Source organism: Excalfactoria chinensis, chromosome 1 (genome assembly GCF_039878825.1).
Source record: "Excalfactoria chinensis isolate bCotChi1 chromosome 1, bCotChi1.hap2, whole genome shotgun sequence".
In the NCBI taxonomy this organism is placed as follows: domain Eukaryota; kingdom Metazoa; phylum Chordata; class Aves; order Galliformes; family Phasianidae; genus Excalfactoria; species Excalfactoria chinensis.
In genome coordinates, this window is record NC_092825.1 from 158,242,124 (window position 1) to 158,260,755 (window position 18,632).

The 18,632-nt window shown below is 40.4% G+C and overlaps 1 protein-coding gene across 2 annotated transcripts in view; it reads right to left on the bottom strand.

Moving 5' to 3' along the window:
- CAB39L (calcium binding protein 39 like) overlaps positions 1 to 18,632 on the bottom strand; it is a 45,139-nt gene that overhangs the window by 18,482 nt on the left and 8,025 nt on the right. For both annotated transcript variants that reach the window (XM_072359876.1, XM_072359867.1), the window contains 3 exons: positions 17,608 to 17,759; positions 6,911 to 7,075; positions 2,032 to 2,150 (listed from right to left, as the gene is read on the bottom strand). In XM_072359876.1, the coding sequence (XP_072215977.1) occupies positions 2,032 to 2,150; positions 6,911 to 7,075; positions 17,608 to 17,709 (386 nt within the window). In that variant the 5' untranslated portion in view covers positions 17,710 to 17,759. The remainder of the gene's footprint in view (positions 1 to 2,031; positions 2,151 to 6,910; positions 7,076 to 17,607; positions 17,760 to 18,632) is intronic.

Consider the following 18,632-nt stretch of genomic DNA (forward strand, 5'->3'; position numbering starts at 1 on the left):
GACCACAGAGGCACCAAATCACAGAATGGCTTGGGTTGGAAGGAGCCTCGAGGATCATGAAGCTCCAACCCCGCTGCCTGGCAGGGCCATCAACCTCCATTTCTAATACTAGACCAGGCTGCCCAGGGCCCCATCCAACCTGGCCTTGAACACCTCCAGGAATGGGGCATCCACAGCCTCTCTGGGCAGCCTGTGCCAGCACCTTACCACTCTCTCTGTAAAGAACTTCCCCTGATATCCAACCTAAATCTTCCCTCTCTTCAACTTAAAACCATTTTCCCTTATCCTGCCATTGTCTACCCTTGTAAAGAATTGACCCCCCTCCTGTTTACAGGCCCCCTTTAGGTACTGGAAGGATCATCACTCTCTCAAAATAAACAGTTTGAGGTTTATATAAATGTTGAATTTTAATGAGCAAATGAAACCAAACTCCATTAATTAATCCTTTTCAAAGATGCTGGTGCTCAGTAACACAAAACAAGTCGGAGTTTCAAAATTAAAGTGAAATGATGAATAACAATACTCGTATGAGCAAGACCTAGTTCAGAAGAGTGACCTGCCCTCCCTTCTCCCACCCTGCTGGTGGGAAAAGCAGCAGGTCAGACTGAGAAAAGCAGCAGATCAGCCCAGGACCTCTTGCTATCTCATCAAGTAAGACTTTTGACACCACCTTCAATGACAGGTTCAGCCTCCCTTAAATCCCTGGTAGAAATTAGTTCACTTGATTACTTGCATTTTCCTGCTCAGCTGCATTGGGCTGTTGCCAGTTTTGAAGCAAATAGCCAGTTTAGAGGGCTCATGCTGCAGACATGCCTGTTTCCCCTGATTCCAGGAGAGGCCAGGCTCACTCGTTCAGGTCTGCCCTTGGCAGAGGGGGAGGCCAGCTGGAAGGGATTTTACCCTTGGGGCTGCGTTCTCATTATGCTCAAACCTTAGATACGGCTCAAGTATTTTCTTCATACTGATTGTGGAGCAAACAGTAAAAATGCCAATCTTAAGCATCAAGAGCAAGGAAGATATTTTTGAAGAAAATCATTCTTCTAAGTACCATTAGCTTAAAAGGCCTGTAACACAGTTTTTGTGTGGCTATTACCAGTGCACCAAGATAACTGCTATGAGAGCCTACATTGTTTCATAATGATCAGCTACTAAATGCACTTATTCCTGTATCAGTTATTCAGTCCACATCACACACATTCTCCTTTCCTCAGAGGAAAATAAACAAAAATCTAAAGCCAAAAGAAAACCACAGAAAACAGTAGACTGTAAGGGTTGGAAAAGCAAAGATTCTTGCTAAATGGGAGGCACTGTTGGTCACACAGAGGGGACAAAAACCTCAAGAGTTTTACGCCAACGTTTGTACATTCCTGAGCACAACTATAGCTGATGTCTTCACCACGCTGCAGCCTACTCCCTTCTCCTCGGCTGACTTACCTTGGGAACCACCACCTTATTACAGCTCAGCACTTAAAACCACAGAGGTTACAAGGGAAAGATTTAATGCTGAAAGACATGAAATTAATTACTGAATTAACTTAAAGTTGACATTTGCATGTGGCTGCGAGCATAAGAAGCCTGCCCCACAGACACAACTATTCTTCTTATGCATTTTTACTTCTTTGTGTTCTACCCCATGGTGGTTCAGCATTTGACTCCACTTACTTACAGACACCAGTATAATTCCCTCCTGCAGTGTAAGACAGTCTAAATGAAATTTAGCAGTTGTCAACAATGCTAATTTAGGGCAAGAACTGAAGTACATGTCACATGGTGAGCAATCAAAAACAAGCAGCACATAAGTATTCCAACATGAAGTTTTAATGGCCAAATGAAATAATCCAGTCACTAAAAAGTAGACATTGATGCAGAAAGTAAGTAAATATGAAAGAAATAAAATAAGAAGTCTGAAACAAAATCTGAAAATCCTTGTTAGAAAATAAATAAGAAAGTGAGAAAATAGATCAGCTGCAATGCCAGGATGTTCCAGGCAATGCTCTTTAACAGAAATTAAAGACAAATTAAAGCACCCACCCTTTCAGAAGCATGAATAGAATATGTGGATGGGCACTAATGTATTCCACAGTAGGGCTGCGTGTGCCAATTTGTCTTCTTAGGATGTTGTTAAATATCTGGGAAACATCCTTTTTGCCCTGTTAAAGAAGAAAAAACAATTCTTCAACTGTAGAAACATGAGCAATTGGCCATTCACTATAATCTCTATTTGAAGTGGAAATTAAAACAAAAACAGGCTTGTCTCCTTCTGGGGCTCTCCACAGTTGCAACACATCACACTTGTTCTTTCTTCAGTGACACAAGATTTCCTCCCTTGAGTGGCTCTGAAGATCACCAACACCCCCCACACACACACTCATACCTTTCTTTTCTCCAAATGAAGATGTGTACCCTCCTTATTCCATTAAGCAACTCCTTGGCTTTCTTATATAGCAACATTAAATACTAAAAAAGCAAACAACTCCCTGAGCCAAACGTGCTTTTGCTGTGTGTACCATTGCTCCCCAGCCTCTAAACATAAGTCAAACTAGTACACTAAGTACAGCAAAACACAGTCCAGATTTATAAGGCTAAAGCTTCTCACTATTTGAATGTCATCTTCACAAATACGAACATGGTTCTGAAAAACAGGATTCAATTTCAAACTATACTTATTTCACCGCAAGGAACAAAATAACTGTACTGATAAAAAGTCTGCGTCATACACATCTCAGCTTCAGCCACAACTAATATGGGAAGGATCCATAATTTTCTCCTAACTTTCTCTTGTATCTAGGCCTACACACAACTGTACTGTCATCTTTGGTCTCTGAATACCTCTTGTGCATAACTTTTCAGAAGAGCCTTCCAAATTATGTTCTATTCACCTACAGAGTTTGCCAATACATTATAAGTCCTCTTCGTCCCCCACTGCCTTCTCCCATGGCCACAAGAGACAAACTGATGGGAGAAACTAATAGAAGGGAGAAACTGATGCATTAATTATCAGTAACTAAGGCACTGAGTAAACAGTGGGTCACTATGCACGGGGCAAGCCCAAGCAAAAGGTTACTTATAATCTGTACATGCTCATTGATCTGTCTGGAGAGGACAAACATTCCTTGGCGAATAAATTATTGAACGTTTTAAGCCAAGGCGCAGGCAGTTTCACACAGAGGGAAATTCCCTGGTTTCACCTCTACAAATAAATCACTGCTGAGTAACACAAAATATTCTTTCCTACTAGTTCCAACCCAGCTGGCTTGGAGACTCTGGGACTCGGGGAATTAAACAAAAGGATCAAATCAGACCAGGCCAGTCCATCTGCCTTTGTCTGTAGCACTTTCAACCCTTGGACACTCTTTCTTTTAAGCTAACTCTTTATAAAGACACCACATTCTCCCCCCTCTTTACAACACCCATAACGCATGTCTGGAATCCTGTGATCCCCAGTGGCTTTAGCAGCTAATCCAAAATGAAAACAATGCAGAAAGAGAAGAGCTGTTGAAAGAGGAGAGAGAAATATGGCCAAAAAATAAGCAATTCTCTCTGCTACACCAAATTTTATATTAGTTACTTAATATTAGGTGTATTATTGCATTACATCCAATAGCAGCATATCCTCCAGAGACCAGTGATCGTGAGAGAAGTTGGTCTCTCTGGATTCTTGTCAGAAAAAATGGAGGCAGATAGGAGGAAACCAAGGCAGACTTCTCTCATCAGCAGACAACCATAAAAATTGTAGGAATACTTCTGCAGTGCTTTTCACTTGGATCTGCAATCTGAGTTTGCCTTATAATGAAATACATATGACAACTGGAACACACGATAAGGCAGCAGAGAGAGAAGGCCAGACCAACAACAACAAAACCCTTAAAAGATGCCATCAGATGAGTAACAAACCGCATATGTGTATGTATACAGACACACATACATGCACACACTGTAATTCAGCTCCTATCTCAAAATAAAGTAAGGGAAAACTTCCAGTGTCACCAGTCTCCTCTATGGATCTCACAGCTTGTGAACCTTTAGGCTTACATGCAGTTAGTAACACTGTTTTAAAACACTGACTCTTCTGGAATGCCTCAGTTCTCCAAAGTTCAACAATGAAGTTCATGTTCCAAATTTTCAGAGATAGAGTCCGAACTTGATTCCAGGTTCTTACTCAAGCCCAACTTCAGTGATTCATATCAGTATTATTAGCAATACTGCATATTGTTTCCTGAGTGACAGAAGTAATAAACTTCTGTTTTCAATAGATGTGTGACAGACATGCAAGGACATGACAACATCCCCTAAACACGTGTAGGCATCCCATACTTCACTGCACTTACTGGCAGATGAAACACAAATGAAATCAGACATTAGCAAAAGGCAGAGCACAAACTAAATGGGAATATTAACTCTGGTCTCTCTCCTCTGAATAGCCACTGAGGTTCATGAAGTCTTCAGAGATTTCAAAGAAAGTACAAGTACACCAAAATTAAGCTTGAACTGATCAGTAGGTTCAATAATTTTGGAGACAGTGTGGGGTAGCAAGGAGGAAAAAGGGAATCAAGACAAAATGAAGTAATTTACATAAAGATTATCTCCTTCAGAAATCAGATTTTTCAAGTAATTTGTTACTTTGATTTCTACCATAAAATATGAGCAGAAAACTAATTTACATGTTCATAAGTGATGAAATTGACTGCTTAACAAAGAAACCTAAAAGACAACTACAAACAAAAAGGCAAGAAAATGTAAGCAGAAAAGTTGATAAACTAAAGAAATTTATGGAGATATGAAGACAAAGCAGTATATTTCCTTGCTGCCTTCTTTTTCAAAGTCATTTAATTTCTACTGATTTCTGAAGAATATTTTAATAGTTCTACTAAATGATCAAAAAAAAAGCTTTATCGTTTACAATAAACCTTAGAATTGTTTGTAATAACATCAGTTTAACAACACATTTGATATTTCATTCATTGCTTGGATTTGAAGGTCATGGATCCAACATCATGGAATCAATCACAGAATGGCTTGGGTTGCAAGGGACCTTAAAGTCCATCCAGTTCCAACCCTTGCAGTGGGCAGTGCCACCCACCAGCTCAGGCTGCCCAGGGTCTCATTCAACCCGGCCTTGAATACCTCCAGGGATGGGGCATCCACAGCTTCTATGGGCAACTGTGCCAGGGCCTCACTGCCTTCTGAGTAAAGAATTTCTGCCTAACACTGAACCTAAATCCCACCTCTTTTAGTTTAACGCCATTCCTCCTCATCACTTTGTCTATGCGAAAAGTCAGTCTCCCTCCTGCTGTTAAGCTCCCTTTTAAGTACTAGAAGAAAACATGGCAACAGAATTTTTTTGTCCCAACAAAAACAATACAGACTGTCAAGAAACTGAAAAAATCCAGCAGTTTCCCTTTGGCGGTGTACTTGCTAACAGTATCTTCTCCTCCCTCTCTTTTATTTTCTTTAGAAAAGCATATAAATACAAAACACGTGTGATTTTAGGGTAATGGTTTTATGTGATTGGGTTGTTTTTTTTTTGTACTTAAGATTTAATAGTTACCAGGGGGGTGATGACAGCTGAAAAGATCTAAAGAAATTCGAGTGCTAAAGTCTCCTGAACTCAAGATGTGAAGAGTGAGAGAACTCCAGTAACAAGAACATTTTTTAAAGCTAATAGAAAACCTATCCGTCCCTTGAGTACTGGCTTTACTGGGGTCAGGAGGAAGTGGAGGCAAAAGCAAACATAAACCCCACCATCCCTCCTTTTCATTCATTTTCAAAATGGAAAGAAAAGTAAAGAAACAACACGTGGCTTCAATAATGGGATAGATCTTCCACAAGAAAGGAAGACCCACAAAAGGTGACCCTGAGAGCATCAGGCAGTTTCTCCAGAGAGCTGATATTTAAATTCAGCAGCCACCGTGCCCTACACATTGGGTGTTGGCTTCAGACCTCAACAGAAGAGGTTTGATACCTAGGAAACGGGGCTATCAATCCTGGGGAGTACTCGGACAATGTTAATGATTCTTTAATGCCAGAAAACAACAGAAGCTACAAGTCTAATAACAGAAGCCCCTGGAGAACTGCATCCCAGCTGGCCTTAGGCCACAGGAACACTGTATTGACTTGTCAGTTATGAAGCTTCTTCCCAGTCCCCACCAGCTAAAGCCCAATTTGAAAGGGCTTATATTTATTCTGAATTGCAGTCATCTGCTTTACCAAAACTTGTTTTCTCCTTTATTATATGGAAGTGCATTTAATTTGGTTCTACTAAGTTCTTGACTTCAGTAACACAATGAGTTCAATGGGCTATACAATCACATAACATTTATATTAACTTTCTTTTTTTCTGCTGGAAAGATAACTATATTCACTTCTTCTTTAATCCAAAAAATAAAGTGGAAGCAATCCCATTTACTTTGCCATCTGTTGCCAGTTTTTAACACCTTCTTCAACACCTTTCCTCTCAACTAAACCATCCTAATTTTTGCAGTGTTTTTTTCATAAGAGATTGTCCCATGCTTATAATTATTTTCATTCTTCTTCACTGAATCCCTTCTAAATCCAATACACACTTCAGTGGCAGTGGTGGTTCTTGCAGAGCCCCAAAGAGATTAAACACTGTGGCTTGCAAGGTCATAAACAGTATTGTCAGCATTATTTTCTATCTTGTTTGGATGCACATTACAAAATTTCTTGTGTTTAAGAAAATAAAGAAGTTAAATCAGATGCACTACACTTACTTTCAAGCACATCTGCCAGTAAACTGACTAATCTACAACAGTTACCTTCTTCAGCACATGAAGAATGGTGCAAATATGACTCAAGTGCAATAACACTAATATTTAGACTTTGAACATATGCAGTTGTTATGACAATGTTGAGATCAGGGAGATAAAAAGGTCTATGCGCACTGACCTACCTCAAAATCTATGAGCTGCAGGTTGGCAATAAGTGTCACCAGAAGGCCACTGTTGTACAATTCTTGTGCCAGCTGAGCCACTACTTCTGTCGGTGGTTCCTTGTCTGTGGTCCCACACAGAATTTCCTTCATTGCTTGCAGAGATTTTGACACTTCCTCTGATGCCTGTCAACCAACAAATAAGGTTAAAATGAAATGTGAGTTATAAGGTCCATGGTTCAAAGGCAAACACACATTTTTCACAGTGAGGTAGCTCTGTTCTCACACTCTCCACCTTTCCATCCTGGATACGTGAAGACCCTTTGCAGTAAAGGCCTTATTTGTGTGTGTGTGTGTGTGTGTTTGCTTTAAATCTTACCTACTCTAGCCATTGGGCTGTGCAGGCAGCAGCTCTTTCTGGGTCAGGGTATATTTAATACACTCACACCCAGCAGATAGTGCACATATAAGGCTGGCTGGTTTTTTTTGGCCAGCCAGGAGAAGCAAGTAAAGGAAAGGTCTGAAGGCAGAGACAGTGAAGGTTTCTGAAACTAGGTCAGTATTTTACATCTATGTTGCACTTATTTGAAATGAGTGCTCAGTTAGCTTAACAGGAAAAAGAATACATAAAGATGCACACACAAAAAAACACACAGTCATTTATAAAAGCCAACTGGACATTAATGGGTGTTCGAATCCAGATAGGTAACTTCAATACGTCTCTCATGAAAAACAAAAGGGAAAATGTCATGCTTCCAAATGTCACCACATCAATCTATATAACATAACCCCACAGTGCTCAGGAGAGACATCTCTCCAGTGCTGCTGATCTCCCAACATTTCAGTACTTATTTTATTCACATTAGTACAAACCAAGAAAAAGCCACCATCACATCACATCAACTTGGATCACTCAAGCATCCATTTTGCACAGCATAAAGGTATGTTCTAACCCAGTCCATTTGCAGCTATTCACAGTTTTCTGCTAGTTTAGACAGACCAGTATGAGTGGCATGTAAATTAGTATGACTGTGATAACTTTAACCACAGAAGTCTTCTCGTTCCTTATTGCAGCACAGTAAAAGAGCCTATTTTTATCTCTAATGTTAGTGGTATCTCACTAGAGATATCCCAGAGAGTACAGATGGGATTAACAGGGGTGCTATCTTGCAAACTAAAGCTCTAAATCTTTATGAGAGCTGTGCAAATATTTTCATATCAAAGGAAAACTCATATGTTTTTGGCTTTTCACCAGCTCTGATGGTAAGGGTGTGAATATCTCTGGCATTCTAGGGTTAGAAAAATTAATACTTTTCCTTTAAAGTATGTGTCCTTCCTAATCTATAGAAAACTGCCTGCAAGACTCAGCTTTACATTTATTCTCAAAAAAGAGAGCAAAAAGCAAAGTGCTGAAGGAGAAAGCAAAGACAGAACATTGTAGTAGTATGGGCGCAATTGCTCCCACAGCCATATTTCTCTAACGTATCAGCTTTCCCACCCTCACTCTTTGCTCTTATACATAGATTTTACATTTTGTGTTTGACTTGATCTCTAAGGTCCCTTCCAACACGCACGATACTATGATTCTATGATACTATGATGATACTTCCTCCCTCTATATCCTCCAGATATTCAGTGGTATGACATTAAGCCCTCTAACAAAAGTTATTCCTGGTCAAATGTAAGGGCCACTCTTCTACTTCTAACCCTCACAATCTGTAGGAAAACCATAATCCCAAACAGATTTGTAAATTAACAGTCACTTCTGGTCTCCTCTTTGACATTTCTACTTAATCTTATGGCATTTTTAGAATAATGCCCTGTGTCTGTGATGGAAACATGCATGATATTCAACAGAAAAACTCATTCCGAGATCCAAAGACCCAAGATTTGTCCAAAACAAACAACAAAGCCAAACATATTCACACAATACATGGAAAATAAAAGATAAGAGAAACATAGCTACAGAACTTTTCCTATGAAGCCAGACTGACTGGAAATATAAGTCATTGGATTAGTCTACTAACCTTACTGGACTATCTTATAGAATCATAGAACCATAGATTACTCAGGTTGGAAAAGACCTCAAAGATCAAGTCCAATCACAGCCTAAACTGAGTATCCTAACTAATAACCCTCTGCTAAATCATATCTCTGAGCACCACATCCAAATGGCTCTTAAACACATCCAGGGACGGTGACTCAACTACCTCCCTGGGGAGCCTATTCCAGTACTTAACTATCTTTTCTATAAAGAAGTGTTTCCTAATGTCCAACCTAAACTTACCCTGCCACAACTTGAGGCCATTTCCCCTCGTCCTGTCACCAGTGAGAAGAGACTTGCCCTGCACTCACTGTAAGCACCTTTCAGATACTGGAAGAGAGCAATAATGTCTCTCCTCAGTCTCTTTTTCCTCAGACTAAACAGCCCCAGCTTCCTTAGCCTCTCCTCATAGGGTTGATTCTCCAAGCCCTTCACAAGCCTTGTTGCCCTTCTCTGGACCTGCTCCAGCACCTCCATGTCCTTTTTGTACTGAGGTGCCCAAAACTGAACACAGTACTTTAGGTGAGGCCTCACCAATGCCGAGTACAGGATGACTTCCCTAGTCCTGCTCACCACACCATTCTTGATACAAGCCAGGATGCCATTGGCCCTCTTGGCCACCTGGGCACACTGCTGGCTCATATTCACCAGACTGTCCATCAGCACACCAAGGTCCCTTTCCATCAGGCAGCTTTCCAGCCACACCTCCCCAGGCCTGTAGGGTTGCTTGGGATTTTTGTGACCAAAATGCAGGACTGGACACTAGGCCCTATTGAAACTCATGCTGTTAGCCTTGGTCCATCGATCCAGTCTATCCAGGTCCCTCTGTAGTGCCCTTCTTCCCTCTGGCAGATCAACACTCCCTCCCAGTTTAGTGTAATCTGAAAACTTACTGAGGATGCACTCAATCCCCTCATGAATACATGATGATACATCAGTGTACAATAGCCTTAGAGATGGAGAACTGACAGAATAGATAAGATTGCATCACTTTCCTGACTTAAATTATAAATGTGTTCAACCTCCCTTATTTATGAAGCTGTGATTTTGTCATCACTAATCAAGAGTTTCAACAGTGAAAGCTAGAAACTTGATGGTATGAAGATTTTTGGTCTTAAGCTTGCTTTCCTGGTAGAACAAAATCTTGTCACTGCAACTTAATAGGATCCATAACACAAAGAAAGAAGTCCATGAAGAAATTATTTGCTGAATTTCCATGTGAAAAAATCCTTCCTCTTCTTCCCTCGTGTCCTCAAGACTTTCTCTCCTATCTCCAGCTTAATATAAACCTGAAGACTGACTCTGTTGCAGAGATTCACTCTTCATTTCACTATGGGTAACACTACTACGCCTCTACTGAAATATTTCAGTACTTTAGCATTATGAAACATCTTGATCTTCCTACCCCCACAGAGCAAACACTAGATTCTTCCATTTACCTCACTTTGCCAGGTCTACATGACAATATCTTTGTTTTATTGAGTCTTTTGGATTGATCTCTACAGGAGGGCCAAAGCACATACCAATGTTCTTAGGATAGTAATTTAACAGGCTTAAAACAGCTGGGAACAGTGCCTGTATTCTCCGTATTCCAGAGTTATACAATACAGTGCAATAAAGAGTGTTTTGGCTTTTTCACTAAGGGAAATCCTTAAGGTCTTAAATTTTTTCTGTTCTTGTAAAATCTTCCAAACCTGGAAGGTTACAGCAAAGGACTTATCTGTTGTTCATGCAGAAAGCTGCACTTTTATATCCGTAACTACATTATTTGGGATTTTCCACATTCACAGTAAGTGGCCTTACTTGCAACACTGCTTGTGCATGATATAGCAAAACAAAGCAAATCTTCTGCTTCAGAAATAAACAATCCACAAAGGCAGTTTTTGAAAAATCCCATTGCAGATCATGGTAATATTTCAGCTAGAGTCAGTAACTTCAACAACTCGAATTTCCAGACTTACAATAGGCTTAATAAAAATTATCTTTACTTACAAACCTTTCATTCTTCTTAGCTACTTACATCGATTGCATATCTATCTTTAAGAGGCCATTTGTAAAACAGACCTGTTACACTTGTTTAAGAGGCAGACAGATGAATGTCCTATTAAACAATGAAGATCCATTACATCTTTTTACTCTCCTCCAAGGAAGACTACAAAACTGTAAGGGAAAAAATGTACCAGGCCATGAATTAAAGACAGCCTGAGCTCCTCTACCTGAAGTGCAACTTTCAAAGCCTTTAGTGCCTTCTTTTTCCTCCATGCTACCCCTGCTTTACAGACAGGCTGGAACTTTCACACATATGTTCCAGATCAGAATGGCTTATTCTTACTTATATTCATCCAGAGATTCAACGTAACATTTATGACCAACTTTACTTCTACCTTTCCAAACCCAGATACTAAATATACATAAGAAAAATACAGGATGCCTGTCATTTGACATACGCACAGTGATCAGTAAATTCCCAGTTGTCCACAAGAACATAGCAAACAGGATCTCATAGCTTCTATTTGCCTACCTAGCGTATTTCCAGGGCAAAAACTGCCTCCCTAACCTGTTGCAGCCTTACACAGCTGCACACAGGAACATGAAAAGACACCTGCCAATGTGATACAAGATACTACCACGTGCCATTCAGTAAGCTTCCGGTATTCCATGACATAAATATGAATCAAAAGCGTAAGGCCCCTAGGTTTAGTTCTGTCTCCTTTACCTTACAGCTGTGTTAAAAAATATTCTCAGTGTGTGAATCAAAATAGTTTTTCCTTAATAGTGCCAACACAACTCTCTCTAAATGCAACTCCTAAGAAGAACCATTAGTAGAATTTGAATCCAGCATCTTAAGGAACATCCCAACTTGGTGCAATTTCATGCCAAAAGGATATACAGGAACAAACTGTGGACTTCAGCAGAATGTTTTGTATTGGAAAGCAGAACTATTAACATTTAGCCAAATACTATGGCCCATTACCCAAGGAGGTTGGCAAGGACAATCTAGCAAAGCAGGCACAATAATTAAACTTCTAAAAGGCAGTACGATTACCTGGAAGAGATAGAGCTGCCCCACCTGGACATAAATTCCTTTCCCACTATTAATCCTGCACTCAAGACAGAAACAAAGATTGTAAGATGTTTAAAAATGGAAAAGCAACCAGGAGTGACAAGTTTCAAAGACTTGGCACCGGCACCTGATCATATCTGGAGTTTCTCCCACCTCTAGAGCAATAATAGGCCTCAGCAGAACTGGGAGGCTGAAACAGGAAACTTTCCACAAGGTCCCTGGGCATGTGAGTTTTGTGCAGAGTTAGAAGAAAGGGGTGCCATACCTTTCTTACTTTATTCACTTGCTTTCAGTGTACAGCAATGAAGTCAAAGGTAATTTTGCAACTGACTTTGGCAGCTGCAGAATTGAGTTCACAGGTACTGGCATTTGCAATAGTCACACAAGCATTCTTCCATAAAAATGCACATCCTGTCCTCCGCATGTACCTCATCTTACATAGAGGACCCTCAGTTGCTCTATCAGGGCAGGAGCAAAATGAGCAGGGTCTGATAAAGGCTTCATTGGTGCTAAGCAAGAAAGCAAGATTTATTGTTAAAAAAACATTATGGAAATCCTATAGACTTTTAATTGTAGCTTTATTAAAATGCTGTTCTCTTGACCCTTCTGAACAGTATCAAACGTGTTACAGCAGATGAAGATGAAACAGAGGTCAGATTACAGTGACCTACCTGAGCAAGTAGCTTTGTTGGGTATATGTAAGAGAAAGGGGAAGAAGTTAGATGATTCATTTTACATCTAGCTTAAGTACATTTTAAAAACCAGTTGCAGATGCTGCAGCCTGTGGTTCTGTCAGCAAAACACTCCACATGAAGCCTGGATCGGGTTTATCATGGTTTCAGGTTCTGTGACAAACCCAGGGTTTGGACCAATCTCTGCCAAACCCTGCAAATCTTTCAGCCCATCCAGGCCAAGTGCAGAGACAGCTTAGGCCAAGTCCCACCCAACCCAACCTCCGTTTGGTATCCTCAGTTAAAAGCATGGGGAACTCTGAAAGCTTTTCTTGCACCGTGGGTTCAGAAATGTTACCAAACCTGTAGGCTCCACAGATGGCACTGAGTCATGGGTGCCACACCCCAGCATGTTTGGTTGGCAGTAGGAGGGTGATGCCTCAGGGACACATTGTGTGCATCCTGAACTGCTCTGTGCTGACCAGACCCAGTGGCTTCAAGGAGACAGGATGTCACCTCTTTTCTTTGTGAGATGGGTCAGGCATCCGTTCCGCTAATATTATGTTACAATATCCATCCACAAAATACACAATGGTATCACTGGTCATAAAAGAACCAGTATGACAAGCACATCACATTCTCTTTCCCCAGGTTCAACAAATCTCCTGCCCACTGTATTGCTCTTGGGGTTTCTCCTCCATTCTCCCCATTTATGCATATCCTCTGAGAAGCACAAAAGTCTACACCAGAAAGCAGGAAGAGGTGTTCTGAATGCTTCCTTTCCTACACTGTTAAAAATTTCCTTTTCTACTTAATTCCTGAGTTAGTATTACTCATTACATGCAAGCATATGTTGGCTCTACAAGACTAACTTTTATAGAATTCTGTAATAAAACTTAATTAATTGTTGTCACTACAGAGCACAAATGTGATCTCAGCAACAGCACGTGTCACAAAAAACCTCTTATTTATTGTGGATGTTGGAAAGGAGGATGCTTGATAAGGAAGGCTTCAGTTCACTTTCCAGCTGTCTTATTCTACTTAATCCTTTAATTCTTACATCTTTTTTTTCCAGTGCTGCAGTATCTTCTTCTAAATAGACATTATTTTGTAGAAGTGAGACAGAAAAAGGTGTTAGAGCACTTCAGAAGAAGAGGAACCACGTGTGGTAGCACTTCTCAAGCTGTACTCTTTCAGCCTTCAGAACATAGCTTAGAAAAGAGTAAGGCTTTAAACCCACATGCAAGCAAATGAAAATAAAATACCCATAAAATAAAAAGGAATTAGCATTCAATCTTAGTCTATTTTTCCTTTGGAAACATTAAAGAAGCATTATGACAGCATTGCATGCATTAATGGTGCTATATATACATACATATATATGTAGAAGAACTAGGTCAAATTCAATCCTTATCTAAGAAGACAGATGCTAGTGCAGTCAATATTTCAGTCAAACCCTATTCTGTGACTAACAAGAAGTACTAAAAAAGAGTGAAAACTTCTGTGTATTATGCATACACGGAATTGTGTCTCAGAGAAGACGTATACTTCTTCATCCTATGTATCAAGCTGTATCTTCCCTCTTCCTGCCATTATTCAAATTAGTCTTCATTGATCTGTCACTAAAGTCCCACTACCTGAGTGCTGCTTAGCTTAAGAGGAACTATCAGTTTTTTCATTATCTAAAAGTAGTCCCTCTGAAGCCCAGATGGCTTCTGCTAAAAGTTACATGAGGCTGAATCCAAACTGTCAACCTTGCACTGCCTCAGCTGCCCATGCTCATCTTATACTAAAGATTCTCAGCTCAGGAAAGGAAATGAGGAGGATCTCCCTCAGGTTTGCAGTTATTCAGGCTTTGCCACTCTTCTCTGCCAATTCTGAGTGTGTATTAGCAGCTTTTAGCTGTCTCGGCCCACATGCCACATTTGATGTACTACACTGACAGCTAAACTGTCACGAGATAAATCTCATTTAAGCATCTGAGGCAAGTTCTAGTTGGAAGGGATTTCACAAGTACACAAAATCAGAGACACTGGCAGGGGTGCTCCTACAAGTCCTGGGAACCCCCATTTACAGCAAGGTACAACAGCTGTGCAGTTCACATGACGGTTCACAAGGAGACAGAAATCTGCAAGAAATGGAAGAGTCCCAAACCACAAACATCCACACTCACTGGCCCACAGGGTCCAAAACTCTTGGGCAGCAAGGGGAAATCAACAACCTGTGTCTCTTGCAGGGGACAGTACTCTGGGCCCTTCCATGAAAGTGTAAGACAAATCTCCCTTTGGAACACAAATCGGAGGTAAATTTCTATGTCTTGCAAGTCTCTGCAGAACACAGAGTGCAGCACTGTACTTTATTTTCCCTTGCTTTTTTCATTAAATTCCTATAATCACACTCATGAGAAAACAACACATTATTCATTAGTATAGTCTGAGCACATTTCAAAAACTTATACAACGTTGAAGGTGCCACCATTACCTCCGCTCCACCAACTCAAAACACAACCAGCATTCAGACACAAGTCTACTGAGCCCACAAGGCCTGTATATTTAATAAGAGACACAATGGTGACTGCTTTGGCAAGAATTATTCTCCTTACCCATCTTAAATTTATCATTGTCACAGGTACTGAGGATATTTCCATATGATTTACCTTTCAGAACTCAGGACCATTAACCAGGCTTCTTTCTTTAGCAGGCAGGATGGACAGGACCCTGGGCAACCTGACCTAGCACCAGACCTGGAGGTTGCTGGCCCTGCCTGTGGCATGGGGGTTAGAAATTAAAGATCCTTGGGGCCCCTTCCAGCACAAGCCATTCTATCTCAAAGCAGCTCAATGCAACACTTCAGATGAATAGTAGCACTACTTCTCTTCCCCTCCAAAGTGAGAAAGGCCCTTTGTGTTTCCTCTGCATCTGAGTGCAATGTCCTGATTCAACAAGCCATGTAAGCATATGTGTAAATGCTGTCCAATACAGTACTGCTTTCTTGACTTTCTGCCATGATGCTGAAGTGATTGCTTTGTTCTCTTTCTGTCTCCTCCTCCAGTAACTCTAATTAACCCCATTTACAACAGCAACAACCTCCATACAGAAATGATAAAGCATGTCAGAGAGTACTGAAATGCAGCCTCCTTCCCCGTTAGCCTAGAGAAAAATGATGTGTACACAGCATGAAGGGGAGACATGGACAGCTCCCCATCCTGGCCATGTGCAGCCACATGTAAAAGCACAACCAGGTGGTGAGGCATGCAGGCTGAAAACAGCATGGACTTGTGAATTAGGATAGTCCACATTAATGTAACTCACAGAATTCACAGTCGAAGACAGTCTGCCAGATTAGAGTTTTAAGAGTTTTTAAAAGGCCTGTCTGTATTCCATTCAAATCAAATGTAAAATAAGCCAGTGTTGTTAGAAAATTCACAAGCTGTTTCCATCCTAATCAGCTGGGGAAAATCTCCCATATTATTTCTTTGTGAGAAAAACACACACCAGCTGTTACAACTCCAACGAACAATTTACACTGAGTTCTCCATTTTCTGAGAAGTCTGAATTTCTGCTACTTTGTCACTGACATCCAAATAAACAAAACAGCTCAAAGCCAAAAATCCTCAAAACCACGACTTGGCGGATTCATACCGCAAAGGAAACAAACAAACAACAACAACAACAACAAACAAGTCTAGAGATTCTGCTTTGAATGACTGCTTTAATCAGGTTCTGATGAAGTCAGCTGGGGAGCAGACGCTACTGACTGACTTACTAAGTTTTAGTTCAGAGCCAAATTCTCCTAGTGCTTTATGGTTAACTGAAGGTATTTCAGCTTGAGACATCAGATACCAGAGGCCTCAGTGAAACTCGCATGACTGATGTCACATAATTAGCATACTGAGCTACTTGCTTTGAACCAAAAAGTTTCCAGAGAATTTCCCTTGGATGCAGCTGCAACTGTGCTTACCTTTTGGTTTCAGTTCATTATAATGCAAACTCCTGCTCGAAGTCTGAGAAGCACAATGTGCAAATACAATACTTCGCTGCACATGAACTGTGTTAGTTCTATTTCATTGTCACTCAGTTCTAACCTGATATTAAGTTGTTGTTAATTAAAACCATTTTCTGTGTTGTTGTATGGCTTCTTAACTGGTCACTGGAAGAGCAGTGAAAGTAACTCACGTCACTGTTACAGAGTTAAAGCAGAGTAGTAACAGCAAAAATCTAGCACTACAATTAGAATACGAAGTAGCAGAGCATGTTTAGGAAACACGAAAGCTTAGAAAAGACTGACACAGTGAGACTGCACATATATGTAAATGCATACAGGTTTGATGCTTTATATGAATGACATTTATCAGAAGTTTTGCCCTATGGGTAGCTACGCATTGGTCTAACCCCTAGACCAATGAACAGTAGAATAGCTTTTAAATAGTCTTTTATGCTGTTTTGTTAGATACATTCATATTAAAAGTAGTAGATCAACCCTTATTTTGGATGATGCTCCTGAACCTCAACATTTTCTTTCTGACCCCCAGATGAGGAAGAAATTCTTCACTGTGACGGTGGTGAGACACTGGAACAGGTGGCCCACAGAGGCTGTGGATGCCCCCTCCCTGGAAGCATTCAAGGCCAGGCTGGATGGGGCTGTGAGCAACCTGGTCTAGAGGGAGGTGTCCCTGCCTATAGAGCAGGGATGATGACTAGGTGATCTTAAAGGTCCCTTCCAACCCAAACCATTCTACGATTCTAATCTATGATTCTATCTGTTGTCCTTTATTTAGCAAATGCTCACCGATTTTAGTGGAACTGTTCAAACATAAAGCTACATATGCATGCAGGTGCTTGTGGAATCAGGGCAGTGAGTGAACACAGTTTCACTCCCTTTATTCTGCTGTTTCCCCGCCATAAAAACCTTATCAGTCTTCCACAACATTACCTCATACCTTGTCTGTTTTTTTTTCTTGTTTTTCCAATATGGCCATGTTTTCCTTCAGAATTTTCACAATCTCAGCAGGATTTTTGTGTGATTTACTGAACAAAGGCATGGTTTTTTTTCTTCACCTGGATTTCTTCTTTCAGTGTAGAAGAGAAGTGCCTAAATCAAATGAGAAAAAACAGTTTTTAAGGTCTTTACAAAAAATGCAATAAAAGACATCATGAACAAGAGAGGGTTATGCCTCTGGCTCTGTGTTCTACTTCAACTAAGCACGATAAATTCTCACATGCACTTGATTTCAAGCTCATCAGAAATTGAATAGCCACTGTTAGCATGCAGAAAGCAACAACTCAGCACCTGTACAGAAGTTGGATACTTCCTAAAGCTTCAAGCATACACTTCAGTGCATCACTTGCATCTGTATGCATATGTCAAACATTTTATCATTCCACTAAATGCAGCTTCCACTAAATTTCTGATATTGGTTTCATAAATTTTTTACCAGTTCCACTGTGATGCAGAGTAACTTTAGACTCCTGCATGCCAAAAGCATCCTTTGTTTGAAACAGTGCACAATAAAGACCCAGCTTATCAGCCATCACTCATTCTTCTTCAGCTGCTTTTCTTTTTCAGTCTAGGGGGTCTTGACATGACTTAGGCTAATTCCTTAAGTCTGACAGACTTCAAGAATCCGTCAGAACCTGTGGATCAGATCTCACTTATGTAAAAACACCATGTGAATTAAACCTGAAACAGAGTATTAGGCCCAAATGGGGACACAAATGTTTTCATGACATTTAAATGAAAGATCAAGCACTTCAGTGGAAATATGTTTGCTCATTTAATTTAAGACATTCCTTCTTTGTATGGCTGGAAAAGCAAATACCAAGTCACTCTATTTATACTTGAAAGAAACCAAGTAGCTTAGTTTGTGATCCTATAAACCACTGAGTTGCAAACTCCCATGGGTTTTACTTAGAGTCTGATACAAAGACCTACTGAAGTCAACAGAAAGACTAAGGATGGGAATGT